At 37.3% G+C, this 18,018-nt stretch overlaps 1 protein-coding gene across 3 annotated transcripts in view; it reads left to right on the forward strand.

The window, feature by feature from the left end:
- LOC140489439 (uncharacterized) overlaps nt 1-18,018 on the forward strand; it is a 107,321-nt gene that overhangs the window by 21,333 nt on the left and 67,970 nt on the right. For 2 of the 3 annotated variants that reach the window (XM_072589002.1, XM_072589003.1), the window contains exons 2-4: nt 9,081-9,392; nt 10,129-10,172; nt 12,516-12,650. In XM_072589002.1, the coding sequence (XP_072445103.1) occupies nt 9,081-9,392; nt 10,129-10,172; nt 12,516-12,650 (491 nt within the window). The remainder of the gene's footprint in view (nt 1-9,080; nt 9,393-10,128; nt 10,173-12,515; nt 12,651-18,018) is intronic. The other variant, XM_072589004.1, reaches the window with a different exon arrangement.

Consider the following 18,018-nt stretch of genomic DNA (forward strand, 5'->3'; position numbering starts at 1 on the left):
TATAATTCCTAGACCACAGATTGTATTACTCCTAGACCACAGGTTATATTACACCTAGACCACAGGTTATATTACACCTTGACCACAGGTTATATTACACCTTGACCACAGGTTATATTACACCTAGACCACAGATTATATTACACCTTGACCACAGATTATATTACACCTTGACCACAGATTATATTACACCTTGACCACAGGTTATATTACACCTTGACCACAGGTTATATTACACCTTGACCACAGGTTATATTACACCTAGACCACAGATTATATTACACATAGAGCACAGATTGTATTACACCTAGACCACAGGTTATATTAGACCTAGACCACAGATTGTATTACAGCTCGAACACAGATTATATTACACCACGACCACAGATTATATTACACCTCGACCACAGATTATATTACACCTAGACGTCAGATTGTATTACTCCTAGAGCACAGATTATATTACACCTAGACCACAGGTTATATTACACCTAGACGTCAGATTGTATTACTCCTAGAGCACAGATTATATTTCACCTAGACCACAGGTTATATTACTCCTAGACCACAGATTATATTACACCTAGACCAGAGGTTATATTACACCTAGACGTCAGATTGTATTACTCCTAGAGCACAGATTATATTTCACCTAGACCACAGATTGTATTACTCCTAGACCACAGATTATATTACACCTAGACCACAGAATGTATAATTCCTAGACCACAGATTGTATTACTCCTAGACCACAGATTATCCTCGTCGTAGACCACAGGTTATATTACACCTAGACCACAGATTATATTACACCTTGACCACAGGTTATATTACACCTTGACCACAGGTTATATTACTCTTGACCACAGATTATATTACACCTAGACCACAGATTATATTACACCTAGACCACAGTTTATATTACACCTAGACCACAGTTTATATTACACCTAGACCACAGATTATATTACACCTTGACCACAGATTATATTACACCTTGACCACAGATTTTATTACTCCCAGACCACAGATTATGTTACACCTAGACCACAGGTTATATTACTCCGAGACCACAGGTTATATTACACCTAGACGACAGATTGTATTAGTCCTAGACCACAGATTATATTACTCCTAGACCACAGATTATATTATACCTAGACCACAGATTGTTTTGCTCGTAGAACACAGATTATATTACACCTTGACCACAGGTTATATTACGCCTAGACCACAGATTATATTACTCCTAGAGCACAGGTTATATTACTCCTAGAGCTTAGATTATATTACTCTTGACCACAGATTATATTACACCTAGACCACAGTTTATATTACTCCTAGACCACAGATTAATTTACTCCTAGACCACAGATTATATTACACCTAGACCACAGGTTATATTACACCTAGACGACAGATTGTATTACTCCTAGTCCACAGATTATATTACACCTTGACCACAGATTATATTACACCTTGACCACAGATTGTATTACTCCTAGACCACAGATTATATTACTCTTAGACCACAGATTATACTATTCGTAGACCACAGATTATATTACACCTAGACAACAGGTTATATTAAACCTTGACCACAGGTTATATTACACCTAGACAACAGAATGTATAATTCCTTGACCACAGATTGTATTACTCCTAGACCACAGATTATCCTAGTCGTAGACCACAGGTTATATTACACCTAGACCACAGATTATATTACACCTTGACCACAGGTTATATTACACCTTGACCACAGGTTATATTACACCTAGACCACAGATTATATTACACATAGAGCACAGATTGTATTACACCTAGACCACAGGTTATATTAGACCTAGACCACAGATTGTATTACAGCTCGAACACAGATTATATTACACCACGACCACAGATTATATTACACCTCGACCACAGATTATATTACACCTTGATCACAGATTATATTACACCTAGACGTCAGATTGTATTACTCCTAGAGCACAGATTATATTACACCTAGACCACAGATTATATTACACCTAGACGTCAGATTGTATTACTCCTAGAGCACAGATTATATTACACCTAGACCACAGGTTATATTACACCTAGACGTCAGATTGTATTACTCCTAGAGCACAGATTATATTTCACCTAGACCACAGGTTATATTACTCCTAGACCACAGGTTATATTACACCTAGATGTCAGATTGTATTACTCCTAGAGCACAGATTATATTTCACCTAGACCACAGATTGTATTACTCCTAGACCACAGATTATATTACACCTAGACCACAGAATGTATAATTCCTAGACCACAGATTGTATTACTCCTAGACCACAGATTATCCTAGTCGTAGACCACAGGTTATATTACACCTAGACCACAGATTATATTACACCTTGACCACAGGTTATATTACACCTTGACCACAGGTTATATTACTCTTGACCACAGATTATATTACACCTAGACCACAGATTATATTACACCTAGACCACAGTTTATATTACACCTAGACCACAGTTTATATTACACCTAGACCACCGATTATATTACTCCTAGACTACCGATTATATTACACCTAGACCACAGGTTATATTACTCCGAGACCACAGGTTATATTACACCTAGACGACAGATTGTATTACTCCTAGACCACAGATTATATTACACCTAGACCACAGATTATATTACACCTTGACCACAGATTATATTACACCTTGACCACAGATTTTATTACTCCCAGACCACAGATTATGTTACACCTAGACCACAGGTTATATTACTCCGAGACCACAGGTTATATTACACCTAGACGACAGATTGTATTAGTCCTAGACCACAGATTATATTACTCCTAGACCACAGATTATATTATACCTAGACCACAGATTGTATTGCTCATAGAACACAGATTATATTACACCTTGACCACAGGTTATATTACGCCTAGACCACAGATTATATTACACCAAGACCACAGGTTATATTACACCTGGACGACAGATTGTATTACTCCTAGACCACAGATTACATTACTCTTAGACCACAGATTATACTATTCGTAGACCACAGATTATATTACACCTAGACAACAGGTTATATTAAACCTTGACCACAGGTTATATTACACCTAGACAACAGGTTATATTACACATAGACCAGACCTTATATTACAGTTTGAATACAGGTTATATTACAGCTAGACCACAGATTATATTACACATAGAGCACAGATTGTATTACACCTAGACCACAGGTTATATTACACCTAGACCACAGGTTATATTACAGCTAGACCACAGATGATATTACAGATAGACCACAGATTATATTACACATAGACCACAGATTGTATTACTCCTAGATCACAGATTATATTACCCTAGACCACAGAATATATTACTCCTAGACCATAGGTTACATTACACCTAGACCACAGATTGTATTACACCTCGACTACAGATTATTACACCTCGACCAGAGATTATATTACACCTAGACCACAGATTATATTACACCTAGACCACACATTATATTATACCTTGGCCACAGGTTATATTTTACCTAGACCGCAGATTATATTACAGCTAGACCACAGATTATATTACACATCGAGCACAGATTGTATTGTACCTAGACGACAGGTTATGTTACAGCTAGACAACAGACTATGCTACACATAGACCACAGATTGTATTACTCCTAAACCACAAATTATGTTACTCCTAGACCACAGGTTATATTACTTCTAGACCACAGATTATATTACACCTTGACCACTGGTTATATTACACATAGAGCACAGATTGTATTACACCTAGACCACAGGTTATATTACACCGAGACAACAGGTTATATTACACATAGATCGCAGTTTATATTACACCTTGATGACAGGTTATATTACAGCTAGGCCACAGATTATATTACACATAGAGCACAGATTGTATTACACCTAGACCACAGGTTATATTACAGCTAGACCACAGATTATATTACACCTCTACCACAGATTATATTACTCCTAGACCACAGATTATATTAGACCTAGACCACAGATTGTATTACAGCTAGACCACAGATTGTATTACAGCTAGACCACAGATTATATTACACCTTGACCACAGGTTATATTACACCTAGACGACAGGTTATATTACACATATCCCACATCATATATTACAGCTAGACCACAGATTATATTACTCCTTGACCACAGATTATATTACTCCTTGACCACAGATTATATTACTCCTTGACCACAGGTTATATTACTCCTAGACCACAGAGTATATTACTCCTAGACCACAGATTATATTACACCTATACCACAGATTGTATTACTTTTAGACCACAGATTATATTACTGTTAGACCACAGATTAGATTACTCCTAGACCACAGTTTATATTACTCCTGGAGCACAGGTTATATTACTCCGAGACCACAGATTATATTACACCTTGACCACTGGTTATATTACACATAGAGCACAGATTGTATTACACCTAGACCACAGGTTATATTACACCGAGACAACAGGTTATATTACTCCTGGACCGCACCTTATATTTCACCTTGACCACAGATTAGATTACACCTTGACCACAGATTAGATTACACCTTGACCACAGATTATATTACACCTTGACCACAGGTTATATTACACCTTGACCACAGATTATATTACACCTAGACCACAGGTTATATTACACCTAGACCACAGGTTATATTACACCTAGACCACAGATTGTATAACTCCTAGACCACAGGTTATATTACACCTCGACCACAGATTATATTACACCTTGACTACAGGTTATATTATACCTTGACCACAGGTTATATTTCCCATAGACCGCAGATTATTTTACACCTTGACCACAGGTTATATTATATCTTGACCACAGATTATATTACACTTAGACCACAAATTGTATTACAGCTCGAACACAGATTATATTACACCACGACCGCAGATTATATTACACCTAGACCACAGATTATATTACACCTAGATGACAGGTTATATTACACATAGACCACATCTTATATTACAGCTTGATGACAGGTTATATTACAGCTAGACCACAGATTATATTACACATCAAGCACGGATTGTATTACTCCTAGACCACGGATTATATTACTCCTAGACCACGGATTATATTACTCCTAGACCACGGATTATATTACTCCTAGACCACGGATTATATTACTCCTAGACCACGGATTATATTACTCCTTGACCACAGGTTATATTACTCCTAGACCACAGAGTATATTACTCCTAGACCACAGATTATATTACACCTATACCACAGATTGTATTACTTTTAGACCACAGATTATATTACTGTTAGACCACAGATTAGATTACTCCTAGACCACAGGTTATATTACTCCGAGACCACAGATTATATTACACCTTGACCACTGGTTATATTACACATAGAGCACAGATTGTATTACACCTAGACCACAGGTTATATTACACCGAGACAACAGGTTATATTACTCCTGGACCGCACCTTATATTTCACCTTGACCACAGATTAGATTACACCTTGACCACAGATTATATTACACCTTGACCACAGGTTATATTACACCTAGACCACAGATTATATTACACCTAGACCACAGATTATATTACACCTAGACCACAGGTTATATTACACCTAGACCACAGGTTATATTACTCCTAGACCACAGATTGTATTACACCTTGACCACAGATTATATTACACCTTGACCACAGATTATATTACACCTAGACCACAGATTATATTACACCTAGACCACAGGTTATATTACTCCTAGACCACAGATTGTATTACACCTTGACCACAGGTTATATTACACCTAGACCACAGATTGTATAACTCCTAGACCACAGGTTATATTACACCTCGACCACAGATTATATTACACCTTGACTACAGGTTATATTATACCTTGACCACAGGTTATATTTCCCATAGACCGCAGATTATTTTACACCTTGACCACAGGTTATATTATATCTTGACCACAGATTATATTACACTTAGACCACAAATTGTATTACAGCTCGAACACAGATTATATTACACCACGACCACAGATTATATTACACCTAGACCACAGATTATATTACACCTAGATGACAGGTTATATTACACATAGACCACATCTTATATTACAGCTTGATGACAGGTTATATTACAGCTAGACCACAGATTATATTACACATCAAGCACGGATTGTATTACTCCTAGACCACAGATTATATTACTCCTAGACCACGGATTATATTACTCCTAGACCACGGATTATATTACTCCTAGACCACGGATTATATTACTCCTAGACCACGGATTATATTACTCCTAGACGACAGGTTATATTACAGCTAGACAACAGATTATGTTACACATAGACCACAGATTGTGTTACTCCTAGACCACAGATTATATTACACATATCCCACATCATATATTACAGCTAGACCACAGATTATATTACACCTTGACCACAGGTTATATTACACATAGACGTCCAATTGTATTACTCCTAGAACACAGATTATATTACTCCTGGACCACAGATAATATTACTCCTAGTCCACAGATTATATTACACCTAGACCACAGATTATATTATACCTAGACCACAGATTATATTACTCCTAGACCATAGTTTATATTACACCTAGACCACAGATTATATTATACCTATACCACAGTTTGTATTACTCTTAGACCACAGATTATATTACAGCTAGACCACAGATTATATTACACCTTGACCACAGATTATATTACACCTAGACGTCAGATTGTATTACTCGTAGAACACAGATTATATTACACCTAGACCACAGATTCTATTATACCTAGACCACAGATTGTATTGCTCCTAGACCACAGACTATATTACTCGTAGACCATAGGTTATATTATACCTAGACCACAGATTATATTACTCCTAGACCACAGATTATATTACTCCTAGACCACAGATTATATTACTCCTGGAGCACAGATTACATTACAGCTCGACCACAGATTATATTACACCTTGACCACAGATTATATTACACCTAGACATCAGATTGTATTACTCCTAGAACACAGATTATATTACACCTAGACCACAGATTGTATTACACCTAGACCACAGATTATATTTCACCTTGACCACAGGTAATTTACACCTAGACCACAGATTATATTACACCTCGACCACAGATTATATTACACCTCGACAACAGATTATATTACTCCTAGACCACAGATTATATTACTCCTAGACAACAGATTGTATTCCACCTTGACCACAGATTATATTACACATAGACCGCAGATTATATTACACCTATACCACAGATTGTATTACTCATCGACCATAGATTATATTACTCCTAGACCACAGAGTATATTACTCCTAGACCACAGATTATATTACACCTTGACCATAGGTTATATTACACCTAGACCCCAGATTGTATTACACCTCGACTACAGATTATATTACACCTCGACCACATATCATATTACAGCTAGACCACAGATTATATTACTCCTAGACCACAGATTATATTGCTCCTAGACCACAGATTGTATTACACCTTGACCACAGATTGTGTTACTCCTAGACCATAGATTATATTACACCTAGACCACAGATTTTATTACTCCTCAACCATAGGTTATATTAATCCTAGACCCCAGATTACATTTCACCTTGACCACAGATTGTATTACACCAAGACCACAGATTGTATTACACCAAGACCACAGATTGTATTACACCTTGACCACAGGCTATATTACACCGAGACGACACATTATATTACACCTAGACCACAGATTATATTGCACCTAAACCACAGATTATGTTATACCTTGACCACAGGTTATATGACTCCTAGACCACAGATTACATTCCACCTAGACCACAAAATATATTACAAATGGGTCACAGATTGTATTACTCCTGGAACACAGATTATATTACACCTTGACCACAGATTATATTACAGTTTGACGACAGGTTATATTACACCTAGACCACAGACTATATTACACCTTAACCACTGATTATATTACACCTTGACCACAGGTTATATGACTCCTAGACCACAGATTACATTCCACCTAGACCACAGAATATATTACAAATGGGTCACAGATTGTATTACTCCTGGAACACAGATTATATTACACCTTGGCCACAGGTTATATTCCAGTAGACCACAGATTATATTACACCTAGACCACAAATTGTATTACCCTAGACCACAGATTATATTACTCTTAGACCACAGGTTATATTACTCCTAGACCACAGATTGAAGTTAAAGTAATCAAGAAAGTGGATTAAAGCATGTAAGTATATGCCAGAAAATGAAATGGAAATGTAACTTTTATATTTCCTTCACCACTTTATAGAATGTCAGTTAAACCTTCAATAATACTCTCACCTTGAGCCAATCTTACAAAGGGAGAGTCTCCCAGCAGGCCAGGTCTCTCTCATACAATTTTTGCATCTGGGTCAACTTTTGAGATAAATGCCCTTGAATCTTGCAATTAATGCTTTAAAGATCCTCGAGAACCTTGCAAGAATAATACCATCGACATAATTATTTTCCATCATATATCGGTTATACACATAAATGGGAACTGCTTGTGGAAAGCTGTGCTGTAGGTACGCGCTGCCACCAATTGCAGTGCCATCAGTTCAGTTTCTGATCTCCTCAATCTTAGTGTCAACTCCACTTCACAACAGCCAGTTTTATCAAAATTACAAACGCACAATGTAGGACTTTAAAATAAAGAATTGAATTACGTCCATGAATTCTGGTCCAATTATCAGCGGTTCTTTTTTCACTTGGTCTCCATTCTCTAATGTCCAACACCTGAATGCATCGATTAATATTCGCTCATAATACCTTTACACTACAACCAATATTTCCATATACTAAAACAAAATATATTTGACGACAGGTCGGGTCACAGGACGTAGGCAAGTCCCATCAATGAGCCTTTGAAGTGATTTGCTGTTTGCTCCATTTGTGTGTCTGGTTGTTGCTAGGAGACCTGTTGAGTCCCTCCTCTGTCACGTCAAGGGCTGCTCTGGATGGAAGGGGAAGCGAGCAGCAGCAGCCTCTGATTCTGGAACCCAGACCAAGGCGCATCATTCAAACCAGGAGAAAAACTACGCCAAGTGTTAAAGGAAACAGACACTCGGGTACCTCTTTGGCTGAACGAGAAATGATGCTGTATTTGGCTCTGTTTCTCTTCCTGCCCTTCGCCACAGCCGCTCCTGCAGCCTTGGTAAGTGAGGGGCCAGCTGGAAGTAAAGATTTCCCTGATGAACACGGAGAAGACGACAGGACTGAAGTAGGTGAGTTGGGGAGGTTTCTCAACTTTGCGTTTTTGTGAAATAGATGTATTACGAATATTGTAAACAGAACACTGCAAAGTTCAAGAATATTGAATTGTCGGCGTGAGGTATGGGTAAAGTTAAAAATCACACAACAACAGGTTATAGTCCAACAGGTTTATTTGGAAGCACTAGCTTTCAGAGTGCTGCTCCTTGGTCAGGTGGTTGTGGGACCACCTACATTCTGAAAGCTAGTGCTTCCAAATAAACCTGTTGTTGTGTGATTGTTAACTTTGTACACCCCAGTCCAACACTGGCATCTCCAAATCATGAGGTGTGTAACGAAGATGAAGCATTAGGGTTGTGATATCTACTCAGTGGAATACCATGTTTTGTATATAACTACATCCTTCCTACCCTGAGGGCATAAATAGAAAGCAACAATGCTCTCAGGAGTAAAATGACCACTACAATTACAATGAAAGAGTTCAGCATCTAGCAGAGTGACTTAGATAACACTTAAAAGAGGGAGTGACTGACTCTCTTTAATATAAATACTACTGCTAATGTTGGAAGTAAACTTCTTGAAATTAAACAAAACTTTTGAAACCAGGAACAACAGTTATTGGTTTGGATAGTCATAGGTAATGTTTGCAAGGATTGCTAGATTCTCTTAGTGTAACACTGTTTTGATGTTAAGTATATTTTGATTTAATTTAAATACTACTGACTTATTCTTTTTTGTTTTGTTTTACAGATATAGGGAAGGAGGGCATCATTTCCATTGAGAGGGCACCTCTAGTTGGTTATCAGCTCTGTTGAAATCGTTTGTTACCTCAAGCCTACCACCTTGAGTGCAACACAAGTGGTCATTTTTCAGTTAAATCTAAACTGTTGACGACAAAATCCATTTCGTGACCTCGTAGTAGCTGCCCCAGTGTCACAGCAGCTTCTTAATGACATCACAAAGGAGCTGGGGCTGCCCTACCACCACTATCAGCCACTGTTCCCCATCAATAGTTATGAGAAACAAACTAATCTCAGTGAGGGTGATTGAAGCTCAGTGTTATGTGAGCAGTAGAATACCTGGCTCAATGATTTTCCTTACAGTGTGGAAATAGGCCCTTCAGCCCAACCAGAAAGTCTAATTTTAAAAGTCGACTTACTGTCACAAACAATACTGGAAAGGTGCTCAGTGGATTAGATAAAAGTGCCTTTTCAATTTTGAAGTGGTGTAATAAACATCTTGAGTGAGCTGGCTAGGGACAAAGCAGAAAGTAGTACTGAACAGCTATTTATCAGTTAGAAGAAACTACAGAGTGGTGTCTACAGAGGATTTGGAAGTAGAACTACAATCCTTTTACATGTATGGTCTGGAATTGTGTATACAGGGCATAATTTTAAAGAATGCAGATGACACAAAACTTGGAATGTAGAAATAATAATCTGGAAATTTAATAGAATGGTGGTAGCGTTGTTGGACTTCAGTTAATCAGAGAGAGACAAGAGAATTTGGGCTTGTATTCATACAGTGAGAATATAAAGTAAGATTTAATATAGTTCACATTCTGAATGGTTTTGATATGAGTAAGCCAGGAGAATCCATTCCCACTGATAGGCGAGTAAGTTAGCACACATTAAGGTAACTTAACATAGTCAGAGAGGAGATGAGCATTTTTAAAATGCCATGAATTATTATGTGGCATCTGAAAAGGTGATGGAAGGAGATTCAATAGTAATTATTAAAAGCGAATTGGATAAATATTTGTGGACAAATTTGGAGCACAACGAGGAAAGAGAGCAATAGAATGGGACAATTGAATATCATTTTCATTTAACTTTCCTTGACATATATGATGGTCAAATTGCTTCTGCTTGTACTGTATGATTCTATGAAGTTTGAGCAGTTTGCATTGGCAATCTGCATCTCAGAAAACTGAGATGTAATTACAATGTAGTTTAACTTTGGTCTTAATGAGACACCTTGTAAGACATATCTGGAGAGTTTTTCAATAAGTGATAATCTATTTTAAAAATGCAAGTTGCCATGGTGTTATCATGTATGTATGATGTGCTCACCTGCCTACCTGAATTTACAGCCCAAATTTGTCAATATTAGTCACTAATGTCAGGTCAAAGTAATTGAATAAATTACTATAATCTACTTTAACATTTATGGGGATTTCACCATCGAGACTATAGACTGAAATCCTGTTCCTTACAAATGGAGGGTATAATTCATTCCTCTCTTCAAACAGATTCTGAAGAGGAGATATAAAGTTTTGGACATTTAGTTCTTTTGATTTGCTGTAGTTCAGTAATCTCACCACTAAGATTGCACCAGTTCAAAAAGATAGTTCATCACCATCTTCAGAAGGGCAATTTGGCTCAGGCAATAAGTCTTGCCAATAAAGCTCACATATAAAACATAGAACATTACATCCCCTGAATAAATTTTAAAAAAAGTTATGTTCAGCTTGAAACTTGGGGTCACCTTTATAGTTTTGTGTATATTGCTCTCCTAGAGATTATTTCTGGGTTCTTTTCCCTCGGGCACATTATGGCACTAAATACCTCTATTTAAAATGTTATTGTTTTGAGGATACAGAATGCGAAACACAAATACCAGCCAAAAATTCATTTTAATTGATTTTCATTCCCCTGTGCAAATGCACAAACAATTGTGACAGGACATTGTATGTGAGGCAATTGAATGCAATGGAGAGTCTCCATGCTACTCAATCTCAATCTTATATGTGTTACTAAGGAAAGATGTTGAGTGTAGACTTTCTCAAGGGGAAAGAACAAACACTACTCAATACTAAAACCAGACTGGGTGATCAGGAGTAGCTTGTCCATATGCCTGTTCATTGTGTAGCCTAGGAAAGCTATCCAAAGCACAATGGAGGAAATCAAATGACTTTATCCTATTAAACATTTAAGATTATGCTTATTTATTTTTTAAAACTTTGCTGTTTTCTATTTTTCACAAGATAGATCCTCTTTGCGTTTGGGTTTAGCTTGCAAGGATCTGATAGTACTTTTTACCGTCTTTTTAATTATTGATGATACATCTGCATTGATATCACAAGTAATAAATGTGATTCATTTCTAATTTTTTTGGAATGTTGTGCAATATTTCAGGAGGCTAAAAGTGACTCCGATGGTTTTGTGAAGGTGGTTGACTTTGACAGCCTACCCTTAAATTACCACGATGAGGAAAATGAAGAAGAACTGGTTGGAGACAAAATCTTCCACAAATATGAAAAAATCGATAAGGTAAGCAAGAATCATATTGATGCAATAGGGGAGATTAATAATAGGGTCACAAATTCATAATGTGTTTGATTTATGATCAGCAGTAACCTTCTGCTTGTGAAAGTACACCTGGCTTCAAAGGGCCAATTAAAAAATTAAGATTTTGTCTTGTAGAACAGGAATGAATGTAAAACATTGGGCACAAAAATGAATGGGAAAACTTTTATTTGCATGACAGTAGGATCCCCACTAAAAATACACCCTGGGCTACCTTTGACCAGAAACCCAAATGGACACACCATGTTAATACAGTGGCTACAAGAGCAGGTCAGAAGCTAGGAATACTGCAGCAAGTAACTCACCTCTTGACTCTCCAGAGCCTGTATACCACTTACAAGGCACAAGTCAGGGGTGTGATGGAATACTCCCTACTTGCCTGGATGAGTACAGCTCCAAAAACACTCAAGAAACTTGACACAATTCGGGACAAAGCAGCCCACTTGATTAGCGCCACATGCACAAATATTCAGTCATTTCATCATCGATGCTCTGTAGTAGCAGTGTGTGCTATCTATAAGATGCACTGCAGAAATTTGATAAAAATCTTTGTACAGCATTTCCAAACCCTCGACCACTTCTGCAAGGGAAATGACAGCAGATGCTTAGCAATGCTGCCACCTACAAGGTGCCCCCTAGCCACTCTCAGCCTGACTTTGAAATGTATTAGGCAGAAATGGGTACTGCAGATGCTGGAGATTAGAGTCAAGCCTGATGAAGGGCTTTTGCCTGAAACGTCAATTTTCTTGCTCCTCAAATGCTGCCTGACCTGCTGTATTTTTCTAGCACCACTCTAGTCTTGACTTAGAAATGTATTGCCTTTCTTTCACTCTCACTGGGTCAAAATCCTGGAATTCCCTCTCTAAGAGCATTGTCGGTGTACCTATAGCACGTGGACAGCAGCGGTTCAAGAAGACAGTTCATTATAATCTTCACCAGGTCAACTAGAGATGGGCACGAAGTGCTGGCCTAGCCAGAAATGCCTATGTCCAGTGACTGATTAAATTAATATAAAGATAATTAAATGGAATGAGGGCAGAGTTGGCTGGAGTGAACTTGTAAAAGAAGTAAGCAGAAAAGACAGTTGATGAGAAATTGTAGATGTTTAAGAAAATAGTATGTCACTCCAACAAAGGTATAGATCAGTGAGGAAAAAGGATTCTAAAAACCAACCATGGTTAATCAAGAAAGTTAAATATAATCTCAAATTGAAAGAATAAACATATAATTGGAAAAGATTAGAAGTAAGACAGAGAACAAGGAACATTTGAAAAACCAAGAAAAGGTGACTAAAAACAAAAGGGAGAAAATAAGCTCTGAGGATAAACTAACATATAATATATAAAGATCATTAAGATATTCTTTAAAATTATAAAAAGGAAGAGCGAGGCCAAAGTGAATATCAGCACCAGCAGAGTGAACCTGGGGAAATAATAATGGAGAATAATGAAATGGCAGAGACCTTGAATAAATACTTTGTATCAGTGATCATGGTAGAAAATACCTTTAGCATTCCAAAAATATTAAATAGTCAAGAGGCAAAATGAGGCGAAGAAAAAAATACAATAACTAATCAAACAGTAGATTCTGGAAAAGTCCAGAGAATTGGGAAACTGTCAATGTTACACCTTTAATCAGAAGGGGAGGGAGACATAAAACAGTTAACAATAGGGAAGTTAGTTTAACATTTGTCATTGAGAAAATGTTACACTCTATTATAAAGTATGTAATAGCAGAGCATTCAAAAATATATATCCAAGTTGAGTCACCATGGCTTCATGAAGGGGAAATCATGCATGACAAATTTAGTTGAATTTTTTGAAGAGGAAACAAGCAGGATAAAGGGGAATCAATAGATTTTTGCTTTGGATTTCCAGAAGATATTCAATAAGGTATCACATGTAAGGCTACTTAATAAATTAGAGCCCAGAATGCATATTATTAGTATGAATAGAGCATTGACTAAATAATGAAAGACATAGAATTGGGAAAAAGAGGGCATTTTCAAGATGGAAACTTGCAACCACTGGAGTGCCACAGGGATCAGTGCTCAGGGGTCCATAACTATTTGCTACATATGACTTCAGAGCGAATGTACTATTGCCAAGTTTGAAGATGACTTAAAAATAGGTATGAAGGCAAGTGGTGAGGATGACACAGAGCCTGCAGAGGGATACAGTCAGGTTAAATGAATAGGCAGAAACTTGGCAGATGGAACGTAATGTGGGAAAATTGAGGTTATGCACTTTGGCAAGAAGAATAGGGAAACTGACTATTGTTTACATGAGATTGCAGAAAGCTACAGTACCCAGGAATTTGGGGATCCTTGAGCATTACAAAAAAATCACAGAAGCTAGCATACAAGTTAGCAAGTAATAGGGAAGCGAAATGTTGGCCTTTATTTCATAGACATAAAATGAAAAAGTACATATGAAAAAGATAAGTTTTTCTAAAACTATACAAGGTACCAGTCAGATCTTACCTAGAAAACTGAACAGTTTTTGGCCTTGTCTAAGGGAAGATGTATGCTCATATTGGAGACAGTGCATGAGGGGACTTTTAATATGAGGAAAGTTTGAATAGGTCAGGCCTGTATTCATTGAAGTTCAGAAGAATGAGAGGGAAACATTCAAACATTTAAGATCCTTAGGGGGCTTGACAAGGTTAGTTGTGGAGAAGCTACTATACGTTTAAATCAAATCAGTTCTTACTCTTCAAAACTCAAGCAGATTGCTACTTCTTGGATTGAGTGGATGAGATAGATATTTTTCTTTGTAAATCTTGAAGAATGGATTTCTGAAAGGCTGTAACTGTGTTTGCAAATATAAAGTGTCAGGCTTAGTGTTATGCTGCAAAGTGAGTGAGTACTGGCATTGATCATTTTCACATTTCTGGTATACCTGGCTGTCCTCTTGATGCCTAATATTGAAAGTGTTCTTACAATTGCTGAAAAGTAACATTGGAAGTCCCAAATGCTTCCAAAGCTTTGAAGACGGAGAAGAGTTTACTTTCAGCAAAGGTCCTGTCAAAATGCAACTGGAAATCCATAATCTTCCAGTTTGTGGAAGGTCCTGGGACAGGCACTCTCCCCAGTTTGGTTGTGAATACAAGCATGTTGCAGAACTATTCAGAATACTAGATGACTTTTGTTTACACATAGCCTGTTTTTATAATTTGGTAACTACTTGTAAATTTGTAGCTCTGGGAGAGTTACTATGGTCACACAAAGCAGCAAGAAGTGATGGTCTTTCTTCCTCTTTTTAAAAAAAATATATATAGTCGTGATTTTGGACAGCACAGAAGAAAGCCATTCAGCTGCATATCTACCTTTTTCTCTATAGATTTGCAACTTTGTCTTCTCCAAATACATATCTGATTGACTTTTTGAAGTTCCTGTGAAATTTTTTCCAACATTCTTTCGTGTAGTGCAATCCTTATTTTAACAGCTCTGTGTGAAAATATTCTCCTTTCCCTCTACTCCTTTTACAAATTGTTTTAAATCTGATTAGCTATCTACTTGCTAGAAGAAACAAATTCTCTCTATTTGCTTTTCTGAAGTCCTTCATAATTTTGAATACAAACAGTGGCTTGGTTGTACAGAACTTGAGAATTGCTGAAAACAGGAAAGCATGTCATTGAAGCTATTAATTTTTCACTCATCAGGATACAATTGCAAGAATCTTCAATTTTAAAGGGAACAACAATTTATACGGCATGTCTCTTTTTTTTCAATTAAAACCTTGGATTTTGAATATCTCTATTAGGTCTCCCTACTTTTCTGTTCTAAAGAGAATAACTTCTCCAATTTCAACACATAACTGTTATCTCCCTGGTAAATCACCTCTGTACTGCCTTCCTAATGTGTGGTGTCTCGAGTTGTGCACAATTTATGTGGGAGCTTGTGGATGCCAGTGCGATTAATAGCAACTACATCTACAGTAAGTGTTGACTACTCAAGAAACTTTGACTCAAAGTTGATGAATTTGGGCCCAAGTTGTGAATAGCACAACACATCAGAGAGGGTGAAAGGTAATTGCACCAGTGCTCTTATTCCAATTCTTGCTCCTGATGTGAATGTTGAAACACTCTTAACTTAAAATGTGAAATTGAAAAATATCATTTGGCCCAGTGCCACTCTTTCCTCAGATGTATCATAATTCAAACCAATTAATTTAGTCATCTCCAGGCATGTTCTCAATCAGCATGCCGTGACCACCACATATAACCAAGAAAAACTTCAGAATATTAATTCATCCTGACAGATCCACTTTTCTATAATATTGGCCTATTGCTCCCAGTATGCTGAGCATTCCAGTAGCAATTACTTGTACGATGGAGTTAAAATCGGATGTAAACAAATTATGTAAAGAATATATTTTCTGAAAAACATTGCCTGATTATAAAAATTCACTGGTTCACAATGTTAAACTCATTACTTATTGAATTCAATGTTATGACTTACCACAATGTGATTTGAATTGATGAGGACAATTTTATACAGGCTGCAAAAGGGGGAAACATGGTGTTTGGGGTGACTGAATTAGGTGGATCTGTAATTTTGAGTTTTTTCCTTTCAGTTTCCTTTGGCTGAGATACAGAGATAAAGTTAGTTGTGTGTTGGGCTTGTACTTGTAAAATGTTTGCATGGCATGATTACTCAATACGTAAAACTTTTTTAAACTAACATCCTCCCTTTAAGGTAATGTTAGTGGTATACAGGAATGTTGCTATATCTAGTTCATGTTTGTTTAAAATTGGCATGCACTCATTAGGCATTGAGTAGTTGTGACAGAGGTCAATAATTTTCCTTGTTAAACTCTATGGCAATAGGGAGGGAACATGAAATGACATAGAGTCATAGAGATGTACAGCATGGAAACAGACCCTTCAGTCCAACCTGATCATGCTGACCAGATATCCCAACCCAATCTAGTCCCACCTGCCAGCACCCGGTCCATATCCCTCCAAACCCTTCCTATTCATATACCCATCCAAATGCCTCTTGAATGTTGCAATTGTACCAGCCTCCACCACATCCTCTGGCAGCTCATTCCATACACGTACCACCCTCTGTGTGAAAAAATTGCCCCTTAGGTCTCTTTTATATCTTTTCCCCCTCACCCTAAACCTATGCCCTCGAGTTCTGGACTCCCCGCCCCAGGGAAAAGACTTTGCCTATTTATCCTATCCATGCCCCTCATAATTTTGTAAACCTCTATAAGGTCACCCCTCAGCCTCCGATGCTCCAGGGCAAACAGCCCCAGCCTGTTCAGCCTCTCCCTGTAGCTCAGATCCTCCAACCCTGGCAACATCTTTGTAAATCTTTTCTGAA

Source organism: Chiloscyllium punctatum, chromosome 18 (assembly GCF_047496795.1).
Source record: "Chiloscyllium punctatum isolate Juve2018m chromosome 18, sChiPun1.3, whole genome shotgun sequence".
Taxonomy (NCBI): domain Eukaryota; kingdom Metazoa; phylum Chordata; class Chondrichthyes; order Orectolobiformes; family Hemiscylliidae; genus Chiloscyllium; species Chiloscyllium punctatum.